General features: G+C 55.1%; 4 protein-coding genes across 4 annotated transcripts; 1 reads left to right on the top strand and 3 right to left on the bottom strand.

Annotated features, from left to right (window-relative positions):
- Positions 1 to 611: 611 nt before the first annotated feature.
- Positions 612 to 2,442, bottom strand: M406DRAFT_330039 (family 76 glycoside hydrolase; the record flags this gene model as incomplete). The annotated part of the gene is made up of 4 exons (XM_040920477.1): positions 612 to 1,671; positions 1,837 to 1,996; positions 2,114 to 2,218; positions 2,352 to 2,442. 4 exons carry the CDS (start codon positions 2,440 to 2,442, stop codon positions 612 to 614), a joined length of 1,416 nt encoding a protein of 471 aa, XP_040777164.1.
- A 2,412-nt stretch (positions 2,443 to 4,854) lies between these two features.
- Positions 4,855 to 6,927, top strand: M406DRAFT_60647 (family 31 glycoside hydrolase; the record flags this gene model as incomplete). The annotated part of the gene is made up of 2 exons (XM_040924691.1): positions 4,855 to 5,496; positions 5,575 to 6,927. The coding sequence occupies 2 exons, from the start codon at positions 4,855 to 4,857 to the stop codon at positions 6,925 to 6,927; spliced, it is 1,995 nt and encodes a 664-aa protein (XP_040777163.1).
- Positions 6,928 to 7,941: 1,014 nt separating this feature from the next.
- Positions 7,942 to 10,224, bottom strand: M406DRAFT_351369 (uncharacterized protein; the record flags this gene model as incomplete). The annotated part of the gene is made up of 3 exons (XM_040922624.1): positions 7,942 to 9,609; positions 9,774 to 9,873; positions 9,995 to 10,224. The coding sequence occupies 3 exons, from the start codon at positions 10,222 to 10,224 to the stop codon at positions 7,942 to 7,944; spliced, it is 1,998 nt and encodes a 665-aa protein (XP_040777162.1).
- Positions 10,225 to 13,816: 3,592 nt separating this feature from the next.
- On the bottom strand, positions 13,817 to 15,100 carry M406DRAFT_256083 (HET-domain-containing protein; the record flags this gene model as incomplete). Its single annotated transcript, XM_040917076.1, has 4 exons — positions 13,817 to 13,898; positions 13,953 to 14,023; positions 14,111 to 14,422; positions 14,696 to 15,100. Coding segments are annotated over 4 exons (870 nt in total), but the record flags the coding sequence as incomplete, so codon positions are not given.
- Between the last annotated feature and the right edge of the window lie 1,433 nt (positions 15,101 to 16,533).

Raw genomic sequence — 16,533 nt, 5'->3', positions numbered from 1 at the left:
GGTAGTTAATGGGCAGATTTGAGATTCCAAGTCAAGTCGAGTCGAGTCGAGTTGACGGGCAGAGCTGCTCCACTCGGGGGGGGGAGGGGGGCGGAGTACTTGACGTACTTATCCCGATCTCCTCCCGAGTCGGCGGTCATACAATTACATGAGTGACTGATTCGACTTGATAGCACCGTATCCACCGTCCCTTCAAACCGGCAATCTTTGAAGGAGTTTTCCCTACTTGTTAGGATAAAATGATAGAGTTGAGCCGGATATGCCAAGGTTGAGTTTAAGAACCAGATTATTGTTTCTCCATCTTTCGTGGTAATGGTTCCCCATCCAGATATCTTTATATGGTAGTCTCATACTCCAGACGCCATGCCATGTGAGTCCTAATTCCCACCAAGTCTAGCAGAAGCAGACCCAACCTCCTTCTGTTGATGCATCATCATCTATAACACCATCCCATCAGGCTCATCGCACAGACGAGCACGGATTATATGTATAGCACGCGCAACATTATACAAAATATACTGCATGCCCTGCCCAATTCGCGCTCTTCTTTTCCTTGCCCTCCTCTCTCTTTGTTCCCATTTTGTTCCCATCAATGAACGAACTTTCATTTCTCAATCCTTTACCATGAAAAAGCATCCAGCGAGCAGTCCACCCACAGTAGCCATGGTCAAAAAGGCCGCGCCAGCCCTGTCTCCAGTAGTGATGGCGGCAAGGGTGGTCAGCGATGACTCGGACTTCTCAGCACCGGCAGAGGCATCACCAGTCGAAGTACCGCCGGTATCATCCGAGTAGAGGGCTGGGGACCAGGCCATGACCTGGGAATAAAACACGGCAGAAAGAGCAGCCATCTGCTGGCCTACACCGTTGGTGCCGTCCCAGGTGGAATTCTCGGTCCACTTGAGGCCACAGGCGGTGCCAGCCAAGCCCTTGTAGCCGTCGGCCTCGGTGGCGGTGCCGTCACACTGCAGGGCGGCGTTCTTGGCAGAGGTGGCCAGGAGGGCGGAGATGGTGTCCCAGGTGTACGAGGCCAGCTGGGCGGTGCCGGCGAGCCAGCGGACGAGGTAGGCCTTGAAGCTGAGCGAGTCGGTGGTGCACGTGCCCTGAGGCTCGCAGGCGGGCTCGTACATGATGTCGTCCTGGAAGAAGTAGGTCTGGGTGCGCGCCAGGATGCCGTCCAGCCTCGTCTTCCACTTGGTCTGCGCGGTGCCGTTGGTGATGTTGTACATGGCCGCGGCGCCGTGCAGCCAGATGCCGGCGTTGTACGTCCACTGCGTCTTGTCGATGTCGGTGCAGTTGCCCGCGTCGGTGCCGAACCCGGCGCCGTCAAAGATGTTGTAGCTGTCGTCGATAAACCCGACCGTCTCCATCCAGTCCCAGATCGTCTCGGCCCAGTCGGCATACGTGTCGTTGCCCGTGTACCGCGCCAGCCGCGCCCCGATGTTGAAGAAGCACCCGTTGGCGATGGAGTTCTTGTACGTGTAGCCGTTGTTGAAGGTCCAGATCTGCCACCGCAGCCCGCCGCCGCAGTCGGCTGTGTCCCAGCGCGTGGCATACTCGTTGAAGACGGCCTGCGCCAGCGCGAGGTACTGCACCCCGCCCGCTGATGTGTCGTTTGGGTTGAGGAAGTTGGTCTCTGCGGCTGCCATGGCTGCGAGGGCCCAGAAGCCTTGGCTGTGGTGGTGCTCGAGGTTAGTCGTCTTGGAATGTGATGAACATGTATCTATATCTGCATATATAAAGATGTGTATATATGTATACATGCTTCCTTCTGGGATTGGACCGGTCTCGAGATGAAATAGGAAAAAAAATAAAAATAAAATGAAAGAAAATACGTACTCATCGTTTCCTTCGGATTTGGTCTGATTCGTGGGCATGAAATCGTTATCATCACCGACCTGGTGCTGCATTGCTATAAAAGTCTCGTTCACATAATCCGTGTCGCCTGTGTACGCCCAGTAGTCTATCATGGTGCCAAACATGGCTCCTGCTTCCCACCCTGTATTTTCATGTGTCTCAATCATTAGTTTATCAACCATGCCGTCGTCAATGCCTTAGCTAGGCTCTTTGTCCTGGAGGAAACCAAGCCAGAGAGGGGAGTAAGGGAAGGACGCACAGTAGTAGGGATCCGGCAGGTTGCCAGGCACGTCACCGGTGTTGTTACCAGTGTAATACTTCATCAGGCCGTATGCTATTGTTTTAGCTCCAGCCTTGATCGAGGCTGAGAAGGGCAGAAAAGCATTCCTGTTAGCTGACAGATAGCCAAAACGAGAGGGGGAGGGGCATGCATGAATGAATGAATGAATGACGTTCAAGAGGGGATGACATGGGACTCGTCCTGCGGAAGAACATACATTCTGAGGTCCAGTCGATATCAACAGCCGTTGCGGCCAGTGGCATCATAGCACCCGCCAGCCATAGTGAGCTTATTGATGAGGGCTTCATGATACGATAAATGGGCGACACACCCACGCCACCAGCTCAGTAGCCAGGTAGCTGTTCACCACGCGTCTCCCAGCTTGAGGCTATGAGAGAGGCAAAGAAGGATATCAGGAATGCTGCTGCTGTTGCTGCTGTTGCTGCTGTGGATGGGTAGCAGGGGAGAAATAAGAGGATAATGCGATCAACGGATAGAGAAAGGACAGGATGAACACCAACGACGAAAGGTCAGGAAGCAAGACAGAGGGACATGTAGCAGCACGAGAACGAGGAGGGGAGACCCGTCCAAGACACGAGCCACCACCCCACGGGGAGGGCCGCCATATTGAATTCCCATTCCAACTCAACTCTCCCTTTCTCCTTCTAAACGGATGGGTAGAGACAACAAAGGATAAAAAAAAAAGGGGCGGAGCCTGGTCAAGGTTCTTCTCGTCTCGGGAGGGCTCGCAAGTGAAGTTGGCCTGGGCCTGTGGGGCGCAACAGCCGGGGTCCCGTCGTCGTCACCCATGGCCATTGGAACGGCTTCTGCACCTGGACCATGGGCCTGACCCACGACAGGGTGGACCGAGCCCCGTTCAAGAAAAAGGAAAAAGGGAACATTCTGACATCGGATTGATCTGGCGGATGCGGCTTTGTGCGAAACCAGCCATATGGCAGTGTGGCACATGAGACAAACGCTTGCGTTGCTGCTACACGAGAGAGACGCAACACAAGAAACAGAAGGGGGATGCTGCCATAGGATAGTAGAAGACTTGTGGTGTGTCCTACAATACATATGAACTGCGTCGTCAGCTAAAGGCTCATTAGTGAGCGAGATTTGATGGCAAAGGGGGGCCGGGCCGTTGCTCTGTAATTAGAAAATACCAAGATATACCAAGAGTACCTAAGCACCAGACTCATATCATGGTAATAAGAATAAACAAAGCTTGATGATGAGAGGACAGAGAGAGAGAGAGAGTTAATTAGGATCTAGGGGTCCTAATCTTGGATGTAGCGGCAACAAAACGGGGCCAGCAGTAGCGGGAGGCAGCCCCTGACTCTGCCACGAGTAGGGTCCATGGAACTCTAGGGCCCAGATCTTAATTACAGGGGGTTTCTATTTGAATACGAAGTGGCAGACGCAAATCGGCCATGAGTTTGTTTCTTGTCTCTTTCTTTGGCCCCTTGGCTTCCAAGGTTCGTATTTGGTCGTGCTGTATTGCTTCGTGGAGGGTATGCGTTTGGTGAGCACCTAGCTGTACATAGTCTATTGCATATCGTCTCTGCTTGTGAGGTTCAGGGACTTTTTACTTCTTATTCTTTTTTTTCTTTCTTCTCCCGAGGACCCTTTTTTGTTGAACGTTGTATTGTATCGTGGATCTGCTACTCATCACTGCTGATCATGCGGAGAAGGGTTACTGCCAACCTTTGTCCACAGCACGTGAGAACGCGAGCCAGACCGATCGTCGAAATCCGCCCGCGACGACATTCAATCATCATCATCACTTCTAAGGATCAAGAGGTCACCAGCTTTGCAGTTGTACTCGCCTGACGTTGGGCCATGGTGTATCTACCTGACTAATAGTTTGGCATAAAGATTGGTCCCAGGTAGTCGTGGTTCATCCCAAGTTCAAACCAAAGTAACAGTTCCCCTCTTGTCTGGTGTCTCAGGTACTGCGTCTCTAACCCTGCAGTGTACGTAACCTTGGGGAGATCCGGAAACGATGCTGGGACGCCGCAGTTCTCTTTATACAACTCCTGACGAACAAGGCGATGATGGCCATGCCGTCTAACCGCCGGCCTGTTGCACTGCCCATCAGCTAGAGCATTCCATGACCTGGAAGAACAAACGTGGCAGAGACCCACTTATGGAGGAGCGACTGGAACTATCATGACTTTTACTTTCTGTTGCTGACCCGCAAGTATTGACTTTGTACTTAGTCAACCTGTTCACTCTAGAGAAAGAGGCCATTTTCACCAGGCAAGTAAAAAGTTACGGGGAGGAAAAGCAGTTGAATCGACTCGCCATAACACGATTATTATACATAAACTCTCGATCGTTTCCTTCAAGCTGTTTCCTCCGTATACTCCTTATTTTGACGTAAGGATGCATGAGATGATGGCTTTAGGCTCCCGATAGCCCCTCACTTTCATTGTCCAAGTCCTCCCACTTTGCAGTATTTCCGGCGGCGGGAACTCTCTTGTTCAACCCACTCCATCAACCACTATTGGACCGGATTGCCTCTTTTTAATTCTCCATGTCTCGCGATGATGTTGACCCGAGGATTCAAAAGTCGTGTCAGCCTTTCAATCAATAATAAACCATTAAATGAAAATCAATGTCCTCACTCACCCACCACATGGCACTCTTGCCTCTATTTCCTCCTCCTTCTCCTCTCTCAACGTAAGTAGTAGATGAAGACATTATACGACTCCAAGATGTTCACCCAAACGCCCACCGAGCTCATCTACACTTACGACCACGAGACCCTCCTCATCTGCCCTTGGGGTCCCAACGCACTGCGCGTGCGAGCCACAAAATGTGCCACGATGCCCACCGAGGACTGGGCCCTCGACGAGCCAGCACCTCCGACTCCCCAGCCCCAAATCACCATCGACCCAGCCAACAGCCAAGCCACCATCACGAACGGCACCGCCCGCGCGACCATTTCCCGCGGCGGCAAGCTCACAGTCCACAACGCGGCGACGGGCGCGCTCCTGCTGGAAGAGTACCACCGCACCCGCACCGACGTGCGCGACCCTAAGGCCTCAGCGCTCGAGGTGGAGGCGCGCGAGCTGCGGCCCATCGCAGGGGGCGACTATGCGCTCACGATGCGGCTCGAGTCCGTGTCGCGCTCCGAGAGGCTGTACGGCATGGGCCAGTACCAGCAGCCGTATCTGGACCTGAAGGGGTGCGACCTGGAGCTGGCACAGCGCAACAGCCAGGCCAGCGTGCCGTTCCTGCTGAGCAGCCTGGGGTACGGCCTGCTGTGGAACAACCCGAGCGTGGGTCGGGCGGTGCTGGGGACGAACATCATGTCGTTCTCTGCCTCGAGCACGACCAAGCTGGACTACTGGCTGGTCGTGGAAGGGGACGACAAGGCCAAGGCCAAGGCCAAGACCAACGCCAGCGCCAGAGCCAGCGCCAGCGGTCCCAAGGGCATCGTCGAGGCCTACTGCGCCGTCACGGGCAGGCCGCCCATGATGCCCGAGTACGGCCTGGGCTTCTGGCAGAGCAAGCTGCGCTACCAGACGCAGGACGAGCTGCTGGCCGTGGCGCGCGAGTACAAGCGGCGCAACCTACCACTCGACGTGCTCGTCATCGACTTCTTCCACTGGCGCGCACAGGGCGAGTGGTCGTTTGACAAGGCGTACTGGCCAGACCCGCAGGCCATGGTGGACGAGCTGCGGTCGCTGGGCGTCGAGCCCATGGTGAGCATCTGGCCGACGGTCGAGCCGGCCAGCGAGAACTGGAACGAGATGCTCGAGAGGGGCTTGCTGATCCGCAACGAGCGCGGGTACAGGGCCGTCATGGACTTCCAGGGCAACACGGTGCACTTTGACGCGACGAACCCAGAGGCCAGAACTTATGTGTGGGCCAAGGCCGCGCGCAACTACGGCCAGTACGGGATCCGGCTGTTCTGGCTCGACGAGGCGGAGCCCGAGTACAAGACGTACGACTTTGACAACTGGCGGTACCACCTGGGCCCTTCGCTGGCCGTCGGCAATGTCTACCCTCGCCACTACTCGCAGGCCTTTTACGAGGGCGCGCTGGCGCAGGACGGCAGCGGGCGGTTCCGGGGCCAGGACCCCAACGCCGTCAACCTCGTGCGCTGTGCGTGGGCCGGCAGCCAAAAGTACGGCGCGCTGGTGTGGAGCGGCGACATTGCCAGCAGCTGGGGCAGCCTGCGCAACCAGGTCGCTGCGGGCCTGAACATGGGCATTGCGGGCATCTCGCACTGGACGACGGATATTGGAGGGTTCCACGGCGGGAACCCTGACGATCCTGGGTTCAGAGAGCTGCTCGTGCGCTGGTTCCAGTGGGGCACTTTCCTGCCCGTCATGAGGCTCCATGGGGATCGGTATCCTCAGAAGGCGCCCCTGGGCAACAGTGGTGGGGGCAAGTGTCCCTCGGGCGTGGACAACGAGGTGTGGTCGTATGGCGAGGAGGTCGGTGCTGTGCTGGAGCGCTACCTGAGGCTGCGCGAGAGCATGCGTGCGTATGTGAGGGGTTTGATGGAGGAGGCGAGCGAGAAGGGGACGCCGGTGATTCGGACGCTGTTCTTGGAGTTTCCAGAGGACGAGCGTGCGTGGGAGGTCGAGGATGAGTACATGTTTGGCGAGAGATATCTTGTCGCTCCTGTTCTGTATGCTGGCTTGATGAAGAGGACGGTGTATTTTCCCAAGGGTGCAAAGTGGAAGGAGATGGAGGGGGAGAAGACGTTTGAGGGTGGTACGTCTGCAGAAGTCGACGCTCCTCTGGAGAAGATGCCCGTGTTTGAGCGAGCATAGGTGAGGAGGCAGGCTGATTAATTGTTGGGCACTGGAAGTTTGTCTTGGGATCAGGTCAAGTGCCTACTGATTATCATGCTTAATGCAACTGCTGTATCCACGAGCTATATTCGTGGTTGGAAAACCCCTTTTCTCGACTAAATCCTTGCGCTCTGCCTCTTGACATACAACCTGATTCTCGTCATCACGAATACTCGGCGCCTGATACATTTCTCGCTGGCAATTCCAAGCCCTTGATTCTTTTCTAGTCTGTCGAGTACCAGTTTCCAAGGGCGAGGAAAGGGGTTGGGTTTGTTTCGTATTATGTAGGTGTTATGGATTTGAAATCAGATACCTAAGTAATCCGATACGGGCAATGCTTGAGGGAGGTTCGTCAACAATTTTCCCTACTACAACATGTGTACATTTGTACAGCTGGTCCACATGAGGGTTCCCTCACACTGATCAATCTCCAGTGAGACTCCTCCACAATAGGTAATGAGGCACGGATGCCCTTTCTGGCCAGCCAAGGACCTGATCAGGTGTGGAGCGAGTGTTTGTGCACACTTACTGTGTTAGTAATTTGTGATCAGTAAAATTCTGAACGGGGTCTCATCCTCTTGCTGGAGGCGAAACACTTCTGCATGATGGGTGCGTTCTGTGGATGGTTCAAGTTGCTCTGGAAAGTTGAGAGGAAGTCGTGCTCTCATCAAAAGTCTTGTCAAGATATAATTTATGTAATGTGATGCAAATATAACGTGAGAATAAAAAAGACAAATGTCCAGAGAAGCAACCATGATTTGTCCCAATATCAGGCCCTCAGAACCTACCTTGTCTCTCTTCCCCTCCAACGCCCGCTGTAAGTCAAAGACAGAAAGTAAAACCAATACCCTTCATGAATCAAGTACTCAGGTTCCCCCATAGAGAACCCAAAAACGCCCAAAACACCATGATCCAGCCAGAAACATTTCTTGCCAGCCCAAGATAACCTGTCATCTATACCACGTAACTTGGCCCATTTGACATGCCTATCACTCAGTATCTCTCCGATTCGTCCTGGCTGGGTCTCACCTCGCTATGCCCCTCCAGCGGTATGAACCCAGGCACGAACCCAGGCATAGTTGACAGATCTATAGCAGGCACGCCCACGGGACCCGTCACAGGAGGACCATAATGCCCATGCAGAGAGCGGGTGCCCGTCACAGAAGAGGACTCCTCAATGCTCCCCAACGCACTGCCTGCCTTCTCTGTACCACCACCACCAACAGCACCAATAGCACCAGCAGCACCAGCAGCACCGCTGCCGCCGCCGCCGCCGCCGCCGCCAAAGCCGTTGTTGTTGTTGTTGTTGTTGTTGTTGTTGTTTTTCTGCCCGTCGATGGAGCTCGAATTACTGGCGCCCCTCCTCCTGGACCGGTTCGCATGTGCCAAGGGAGGCCTGTTGATGGTGCTCGCCGACATGGGCGAAACGAGATTGTTGATGCTCGGCGCTGTTGCTGATGATGACCGTCTTGGTCTGTACGGTTGTGGAGATTTATGTCCGTTGTTGCTGTCATTGTCGGTATCGGAACCAGGCAACTCGGGCCGCCACTCGCCATCCACGCCGAGCTCGAACGGGTGGCGAGGCGAAGGGGAACCGGGCCCACGAGGCGCCGGGCCGTAGTCGTCGCTGGCACCCGCCGACAACTCGCTGGCCTCGCTGGGGTGACGACCATGTGCAGCATTTTCGTAAGCAGGCGCGTAGACAAAGTTGTGATAGTCGTACTGGGCCGACGAGTCCATCGTGCTGGCCATGCTGTGCCGGACCAGAGCGCCATGCTGCCCTCCTCCTCCTCCTCCTCCTCCTCCTCGTCCTCGTCCTCCTCCTCCACCGCCGGGACGATCGTGTTCCCGTGGCGGAAGCTCAAAGTAGTTCCGCCCGCCGCCATCTCCAACATCCGAGGCCAGACTGGGCGTGGCCCTCATCCCGGCAGACGGCCCACTCCACACGCTGGGCTGGCTGGGCGCATCAGAGCCGCTCCTCGACCTGGCCCCTCCTGCTCCACCGAGCCTGTAAAGCTGCTGATGCTGGTGCTGCTGGTGGTGCGCCCGTCTGCCAGGCGAAGCAGCGCTCGACGAGGTGTTGTTGTTGATCATCAGCGGGTCGTCCTCGAGGTGGTCCACTTCTGTCGGCGTGGGCTCGATGCGCACGTGGCTCTCGGACCTCTTCTCGGCGTCTCGTCTGGGCGGCCGCGTCCCGCCCGACGTGGTCTCCCTGTGCGACTGGACGATCTTTTCGGTGCGCTTGAGCTGGCGGATGATGCAGAAGGCAGCCACGAGCACCGCGACGAGGACCACAGCGGCGCCGGCCACGATGCCGCCGATGGCGCCCTTGGACAGGCCGCTGTGGCCACCGGACGACGAGGACCCACCGCCGCTGCTGCTCGAGGAGGCGGCCAGCTTGGGCTCTGTGGAGGGGAAGAACTTGGCCACTGCGCCGTCGCCTGAGCTGGAAGAGACGCTGGAGGGCGACGAGGTGGGCGTGCTGACGGAGGTGGTGGTCACGGTCACGGCGGCGTCGTGGCTCCCTGTGGTGGTGGTGTAGGTGATGGTCGTCGTCGAGGGCGAGGTGCTGTAGCAGGAGCTGACGGCACAGCCCATGCCCGTCTCGCAGCATCCGTAGTTCATGGAGGCCGGGCAGAGGAAGTAGCCTGTGGGACAGGTCTGCGCGTACGTGGCGCCGGCGGGTGCTGTGCATCCATCTGAAGCACATGCGAGGCCTAAAGAGGAAGAAGAAAAAAAGAGAAGAAAGAGAGGGCCAAGGTTAGCAGAGCTGGGAACAAGATAGATATGGAATGATATCTTCTTCTTTTTTCGTTTCGGCTTACCTTGTGGACAACATCCTCCTTGAAGTGAAAGGGGACAAGCAAAATAACCACTTTGGCCCTGGCACGTCGAAACCGCAGCCGTCGTCGCATAACATGAACTCTGAGCGCAGGCATAGTTCTCAGGACAGCAGTCTCCGCCAAGCGATGAGGCGCAGAGGGAATAGCTGGCAGGACACACGCTGCCTGCACGTTTTTCCTTTGCAGCATGGTCTGACACCAACAATGACGACGACGACGGCGATGTCAAGATCCTCACGTCCTCAGTGACTTTGACCTTGAAGACTCGGTGGACGGTGTCGCGTTTTCCGGAGCCGTGGAACATGGCTGTGGCGCCCCGGGGCGGAAGGACCACCGAGAGGAGGAGCAGGATCATGCATGGCCCGCAGGACCAGATACTGCGGCCCTGGGCAGCCCTGCTGCTGCTGCTTCTTCTTCTCATGCCCGGATGCATGGCTCCTCAGACCGTGGTTGAGATTTTGGAGTTGAAAGGACCATTGATGATGTACTGAACCTCTCTTTCTGTTTCCCTTCTAACGTTGTCTTCTTCCTCTCTCTTGGTGGTGGTGGTGGTGGTGGTGCACCACTCGAGGTCGCCTTTCTGGGAATGGGAAAGAAGAGCTGAGAAGAGGAGAGGAGTGGAAGAGCGGGTAGAAGAAAATGGTAGGGCGTAAGTAAGCATACCAACACACAGTTGCTGCTGCTACTGCTTGCTGCTGTCAGCAGGCACACCCAATTATGAGGTGTGCGAGAAAGAAGAAGGGAGTGGAGGGTGGGAGGGAGAAGACGAAAAGGGCTGCAGGCCTTTCCAAATACAGCAACAATAGGCAGCTAGATTGATTTGTGCCTGTGGGGAAAGGAAAAGAGAGGGAGAGTATGTGCATATGCTGGGTTGGGATGGGGGCGCAGTTTATGTGTGAGTGTGGGTGTGGATGTCTGCGTAGGGCTCTTGCGCCTCACGACTGCAGATGGGCCCCGGATCACGATCCAACTCAGATCAGACACACACCCACCAAGCCTAAAGAGCAGAGCCGGCCCGCAGCGATGAGCTATGGGAAGACGGATCCCAGGGGACTGGTAAGTGGTGGAGGAGAAAGGGAAACCTTGAGATCATGATTTATTTAATGTGTGGACTGACTGCGCCTATTCATTTTCTAAATCTGGGTGTCGAGATGGAACCTCTCCTTCTTTTTTTTTGCCCTTTGCTCGAGCTGCAGCTGCCACACCTTGTCAAGCCTGGACACAGACGGATTCCAAGTCACAGTACTGTAAGTGTCAAGTAAACATAAACCCAGTTCCCATGAGCCACCCACAAGAAAGAGAAGAGAAAAAAAAGCCTTGTGTGAGCGAGACCAGGGTCGGGAAGGATGGGGAAAAGCTGAGAAGCTATCGGGGACCAACGAAATGCCATGTTGAGAGACAGCTGAAAAATCCTGTGTGCAGGTGGTCCTCTCTTCCTCCTCCTTCCCCGCCCGAGTGTCTGTATGTGTACTGGACCATAGTACAGTAATCAGTTGTGGATAACGAAAGACGGATCCCATCGCAGTCCCTGCTTTAACGTATCCCAACTCAACTATTTATTCGGATGGACGGACACGCATGCAATGTCAAGCATGCATATAGACTGCATACTGCATACTGCAGCGCTTCCTCTCCATTTCTTCCTCTCTCTTTTTCTTCCTGTACTGCCGCTGCTGGAGACCGGCAAGTGTGGATACACCGACTCACTGCGTGTTATCCCCCCTGGGATGCGACGCAGGAAAAAGAAAAGGCACCTACTATGGTAGTACGCACTGACTGGTGGTTCGTGGAGCGACAGATTTGGATCACTTGCCCGCGCTGGAAAAGCAATCTGACAAGGGACAAGCCAACCAACCAACCATGACAGGCCCGCCCCCATTTGCTGTAGGCGTGTGGTGACATCTTGCAGCTGGGCCCCCCCCCCCCGCCTCCCCCAACAGACTAACGAGCTGCAGAGACGGACGTGGCGCAATCCACAGGAGGGAACGTGATCGGTTGGGTCATCTTTTCCGATCCCTCCGTCCCAGCGGGCTGGCCATGGGCCATAAGACATGGGCATGGCATGTGAAATCCATTTGGGCAAAAATTCAATGGGTCTTTTGTGTAATGTGGTGGACCCTTTCTTTTCTTAACTGTGTTTGTTTGACAGGTAACGGATTATATTCGCACAGTGAAGATGGTGAACAATAAATAGCCTGGTCCATCCTGATGTCTCTCTCAGAGGGACGGACAGACGGAGAAGCACACCAAAAGCCCCATGCTGACCGAGGAGAGAGAGAGAGAGAGAGATAAACCTATCGCAGGGCGCGGGGGAAAGAAAAACAACTGATAGGCTTTTGGATGGTTGCACTACAGATTCTAGTTGCTGACGACTTGCCTGCAGTCAAACTGGATAGACTGTTAGTACGGCCGAAAGGAACGCCGTGCCAGAGTTGCTAGATGGGCTGTGATTGAGGCAGCAGAATGGTGACAAGATAAAATTAGAAACAAGAGGAATATAAAGAAGAAAAAGAGAGGCCATCAGTATAGATCCTAGCAGTAATGATTGCCAAAGTATGGAGGATGCAGCAGATACAACTACAGGCAGCGTGTTGTAGAAAAGCTGCCAAACCTGCTGATGACAGCAGTAAAGGACCCTAACATGGCGTGCATGGGACACGACTCAGGCCATGGAGGTTTGGTGCTGAGTGGGTGCTCCAGCAGGGTTTCTTGCAGCGTACAGCCTTACGACGACTTTTTGAGTTGTTAGTCTACTATAGGAGTCTGCTCTTAAGAATTTTTGTCGGTAATCATTTCAAGAAGACCTGATATCTTATTACATCAAGTAGAGAAAATCTCATTCCGGGACAAGATACATACAGAATGCTTCCACGTGTGGCACAAATCATGCCAGCGTGCAGGAAGCTGGCCGAGATTTTGGTGGTTTGCTGGTACTACTATTTGGAATTGTTTCCATCGCCACAGTCACACTACCTATGAAATGTAGAATTGATGTAACGCAACTCTCTTCTGTTTGGTTGTGATCAGTATGCATGTCGATCTATTTCCATCTGTAGAGGCGATCCCCACTGTATTACTATTTTCCAGTGCAGAGAGCTGGATGGCAACCAAAGGCGGCAACCCTGAGACTGATAGAAACAAACCACGTAGGGATTATAGCAAGAATTATAGCAAAGATGGGGTATAGTAACCTCGTAACTATTATGCGTCAAGCCATGTACTCCCTTCAGAGAATCACCACACCCATCCAATTTTCACCCCTTTCAGATAATCCGGATTAGATGTTCTCCTGTAGCTTCCCGATACTTGTGCGGCCACCCAGGCAATTTCATGTCCCTGCCGAGGTCAGGCTTCATGATGCCATGGCCACGCTTCCTCGGATGCGCCAGCTTATCTGCCCACGTCGACAGCTTGGTCAGGCCGATGCGGCGAAAGGTAGCCCGCCGCTCCGTCCCGCCCAGATTCCGCACCTGGTGATTGTTGTCGTCCTCTGTGGCCTGCTGCAGCAGCAGACAGATGATGTACTTGGAGTCCTCCGAGTCGATCCTGCTGCCGTACGCGGCGGGGATGCAGTAGGTATTGTTCGCGTCGAGGATGTGGTGGCGCTCCTGGTCGTCGTGTGGCGCGTCCAGGTAGACGTTGCGGTGGGCCTCCTTGTCGAGGCCAGGCCGGTCCACCAGGTGCCAGTAGTACCGCCCCGGCGCCGCTGCGTCTGCCAGGATCCGGATCTTTCGCAGCCGGCACCAGAGCATGACGTGGCCGCCGCTGACGAGACCGGACTTGTTCTCTGTGGCGATGGCGACCCAGATGGGCGACGCAGGGCTGCAGTCGTGCTCCGACGCCACCTGGATGAGCAGGTCCTGGTCGGTCACCTCTCCGTAGGTCACGCCCTTGCCGTCCTGCGCGTCGACCGAGGCCCAAGAGAACGACGGTGCGCGGTACATCATGTCTCCGTCGGGGTTCCGGGGCCGTCTGGACGGATGCAGGAACATGCCTTTGCTGTGGTCAAAGACGGGATCGACACGCCACAGCAGCTGGCTCTCAAAGTAGTGATCCCACAGGCCGGCCACGTACTCGAGAGGACGTCGGTGGTAGAGCAGCATGTGCCTGGCCGTCTTTGGATTGAGGGTTGTCGTGCCAGACACGCCCAGGATGTGTGACATTTGCTCGGCAATTCCAGACAGGGCGATGAGCTTGTCTCTGTCGTTGGTGAGGTCCAGCCCTGAATACGTCTCGACCACCCGTGCCCACAGCTCAAAGGCATAGAGGTCGTGCTGGGGGATGTGAGAGTCCGGCTCTGGCGCCCCCTGCAGTCGAACTTGTCGCAACTGCTTGCCATGCTTCATCGGGTCCAGGCCCTTGACGGGGATCTCTGGCTGGATCCTGTCGTTTCGTAGCCCGTATTTGGGAATGCTCTCGGGGTGACCCTCTGCTGCTGCAAACGTGGAGCACTCCCATGCGATCTGGTCGCTGCAAAAGTGCAAGACTCGCGGGGCCATGAGCCGTTCCTGCAGAACCCACGCGCGTGTGTTGACGGGCGCACGGGTGACGAGCTTGTCCCAGTAGGACGCCTCGATCAAGACACATCGTCGAATGCCTGCAGGCTGTGGTAGAGTAGTCACAAGGGCCTTCTCGCTGTTCCAGTCCACCTTGGCGGCGGCGGCGGCGGCGGTGGTGGTGGTGGTCGTAGCAGAAGTGGTGGTGGGCTCGTGCCCTCTGCAACTCGTCTCATCAGCTCCCCAAAACCTTCGAAAGAGGGATCGAGACTCGGTGAGCTTCTCGTCTCCCGCTTTCTTCGTCCTATCTGGCAAGAATCTTCGTTGTGCGCATTGGTTGTTTTCGTTTTTGTTGTTCAGCCTGGGTATGCCGTCGACATTCAGGTTCACCTCGTCCTCCCACAGGACCTTGGGCTCTCTCTCATGATGAAGCCCGGCAAAGCTGTTCGGGGCAGCTGTCGCCGAGATGTTGAGATACGCATTCTTGTAGACACTCTGCATGCATGCCGACTCGTCTAGCCAGTCCTTTTCGTGCTCTGGCCCGTCCTGGATAATGCACAGCGAGTCGATCCAGACCCAGCCGACCTTGTGCAGCTGCGAGGCGAACCGGATCGCGTCCTGAAACGTCCTGGGCAGCTTATCGATCTCGACGCCGTCCCTCAGCTCATCCTCGGTCGTCGGGCTGAGGATGTAAGGCCGCACACCGCCCCAGCAGTGGCTCAGGGTGACATAGCGATGATTCGTCTTCAGGGCCTCGTCTTCGTAAAAAGAGGCGTCCGTGTCTACCAGGGAGATCTTGGCAACCTCTGTCATCTCGGAAGGCTGAGTACTCGAAGCCTTGCCGGACTTCTTCCTGCCTTTGGTGGTTCTGCGTCGATAGTCGGCCAGTTTCAGCTGTCTCAGGTCCAGAAGCCGCGTAGGGTACCGTTCTGGACGTCCCTGTGCGCGACTGCACTCCTGCGACGTGCACGTCTCATCGCACTGGCTGATCCAGGACAGTGCCAGCCTGAGAACCTCGCCTGAGGATGTGGTCCCTGATATGGGGGTTCTGAAAGATGCGGCTGCGCTGTCTGGTGTGGACTAGTTGTTAGTTTTCATCTTTATGCACTCATTTAATGGAAGAAGGATTCACCAATTTCTTTGAGAATGAAAGTCTTTTTGTGCCAGAGAAGGGACTGTCCAGATCCACGCTCGAGTTTGAAATCCAGCCTGTAGATGCCATTCTCCTCAATGTCTTCGACGACGCCCAGCGCTGCAGTACTCCGGAAGTCTTTGTTCTGATCATCCTCCTCCGTAGACGGCACGCCGGCACCGAATTTCTCTGCCCATTCTTCGTTGAGGACACGGCAGATCCCACATCTAAGCCGACTTGATGTCTGGAATGACTCCCAGGAGCTGTGATGTTCAAAAGTCAGATTATAGGTGCCTTTCCACTGCTTGCCGTCGTGTCCTCTGAGCATCCCCCAGCACTTGTGGCAAAGCATGGCTGTCGAATCTTGGTGCCGCAGTCAATATGATGGCGATTGAATATTAATTCTGTCGCGAGCGACCATGCGAGTCCAAAGTCCTCACGCTGAACCATGAGAAAAGAGTGAACGCGTTTCTTTTGTCTTGTCTTTTTCCTTTTTCTTTTGTCATTCTCCTTGAAAATTGTTGTCTTCCTGCAATCCAGGAGATTGTTTTCACGGGCTGAAACGTCGGACAGGACGTCATCAGAGGGGTGGATATGTAATTTACCTAGTACCGGCAGTGACGGCAGCGCAATCATACTGGACTTGAGAACTTCCGACGTTACAATAGTCAGCCGCAATCATTGCTTACATGCATAAAAGCTGAAGAAAAGGAAGAAGAAACAAAGCATCCCACCCTTCTTCTTCTCCCTACCACATTATCCATGGTAGTCTCCCTTGCTGCTGCCAGTATAACATCAGCGAGCATACACACACTTAGAAGTTCAGCCTCGGGCCTGCCAACGCCATTGCACGCCCTGAAAAAACGTGTCAGGGCTCCAGAGCTGTTCCTAGGATGCTAAACAACCCCAGCCCTGTTCTTCAGAACTCGGCATAGTGTGGGGCTCATGCATGTTTAAACCCATAGAACTATAGCTCTCACGTGGCGCTCTAGCGAGTGCAACACTGGGCTTTTCTACCTCGCATACACCTTTTCGAACAGACGGCTCCACCTGTGGCTGCCTGCACCTACGCCCGATGTTGCCTAAGCCTCAGTCGCACACTTGGGCTACCTCG

The sequence above is a fragment of the Cryphonectria parasitica genome (assembly GCF_011745365.1).
Source record: "Cryphonectria parasitica EP155 unplaced genomic scaffold M406scaffold_4, whole genome shotgun sequence".
Classification (NCBI taxonomy): domain Eukaryota; kingdom Fungi; phylum Ascomycota; class Sordariomycetes; order Diaporthales; family Cryphonectriaceae; genus Cryphonectria; species Cryphonectria parasitica.
Note: the sequence above shows the minus strand (reverse complement) of the source record. Positions and strands in the feature narration are given on the sequence as shown.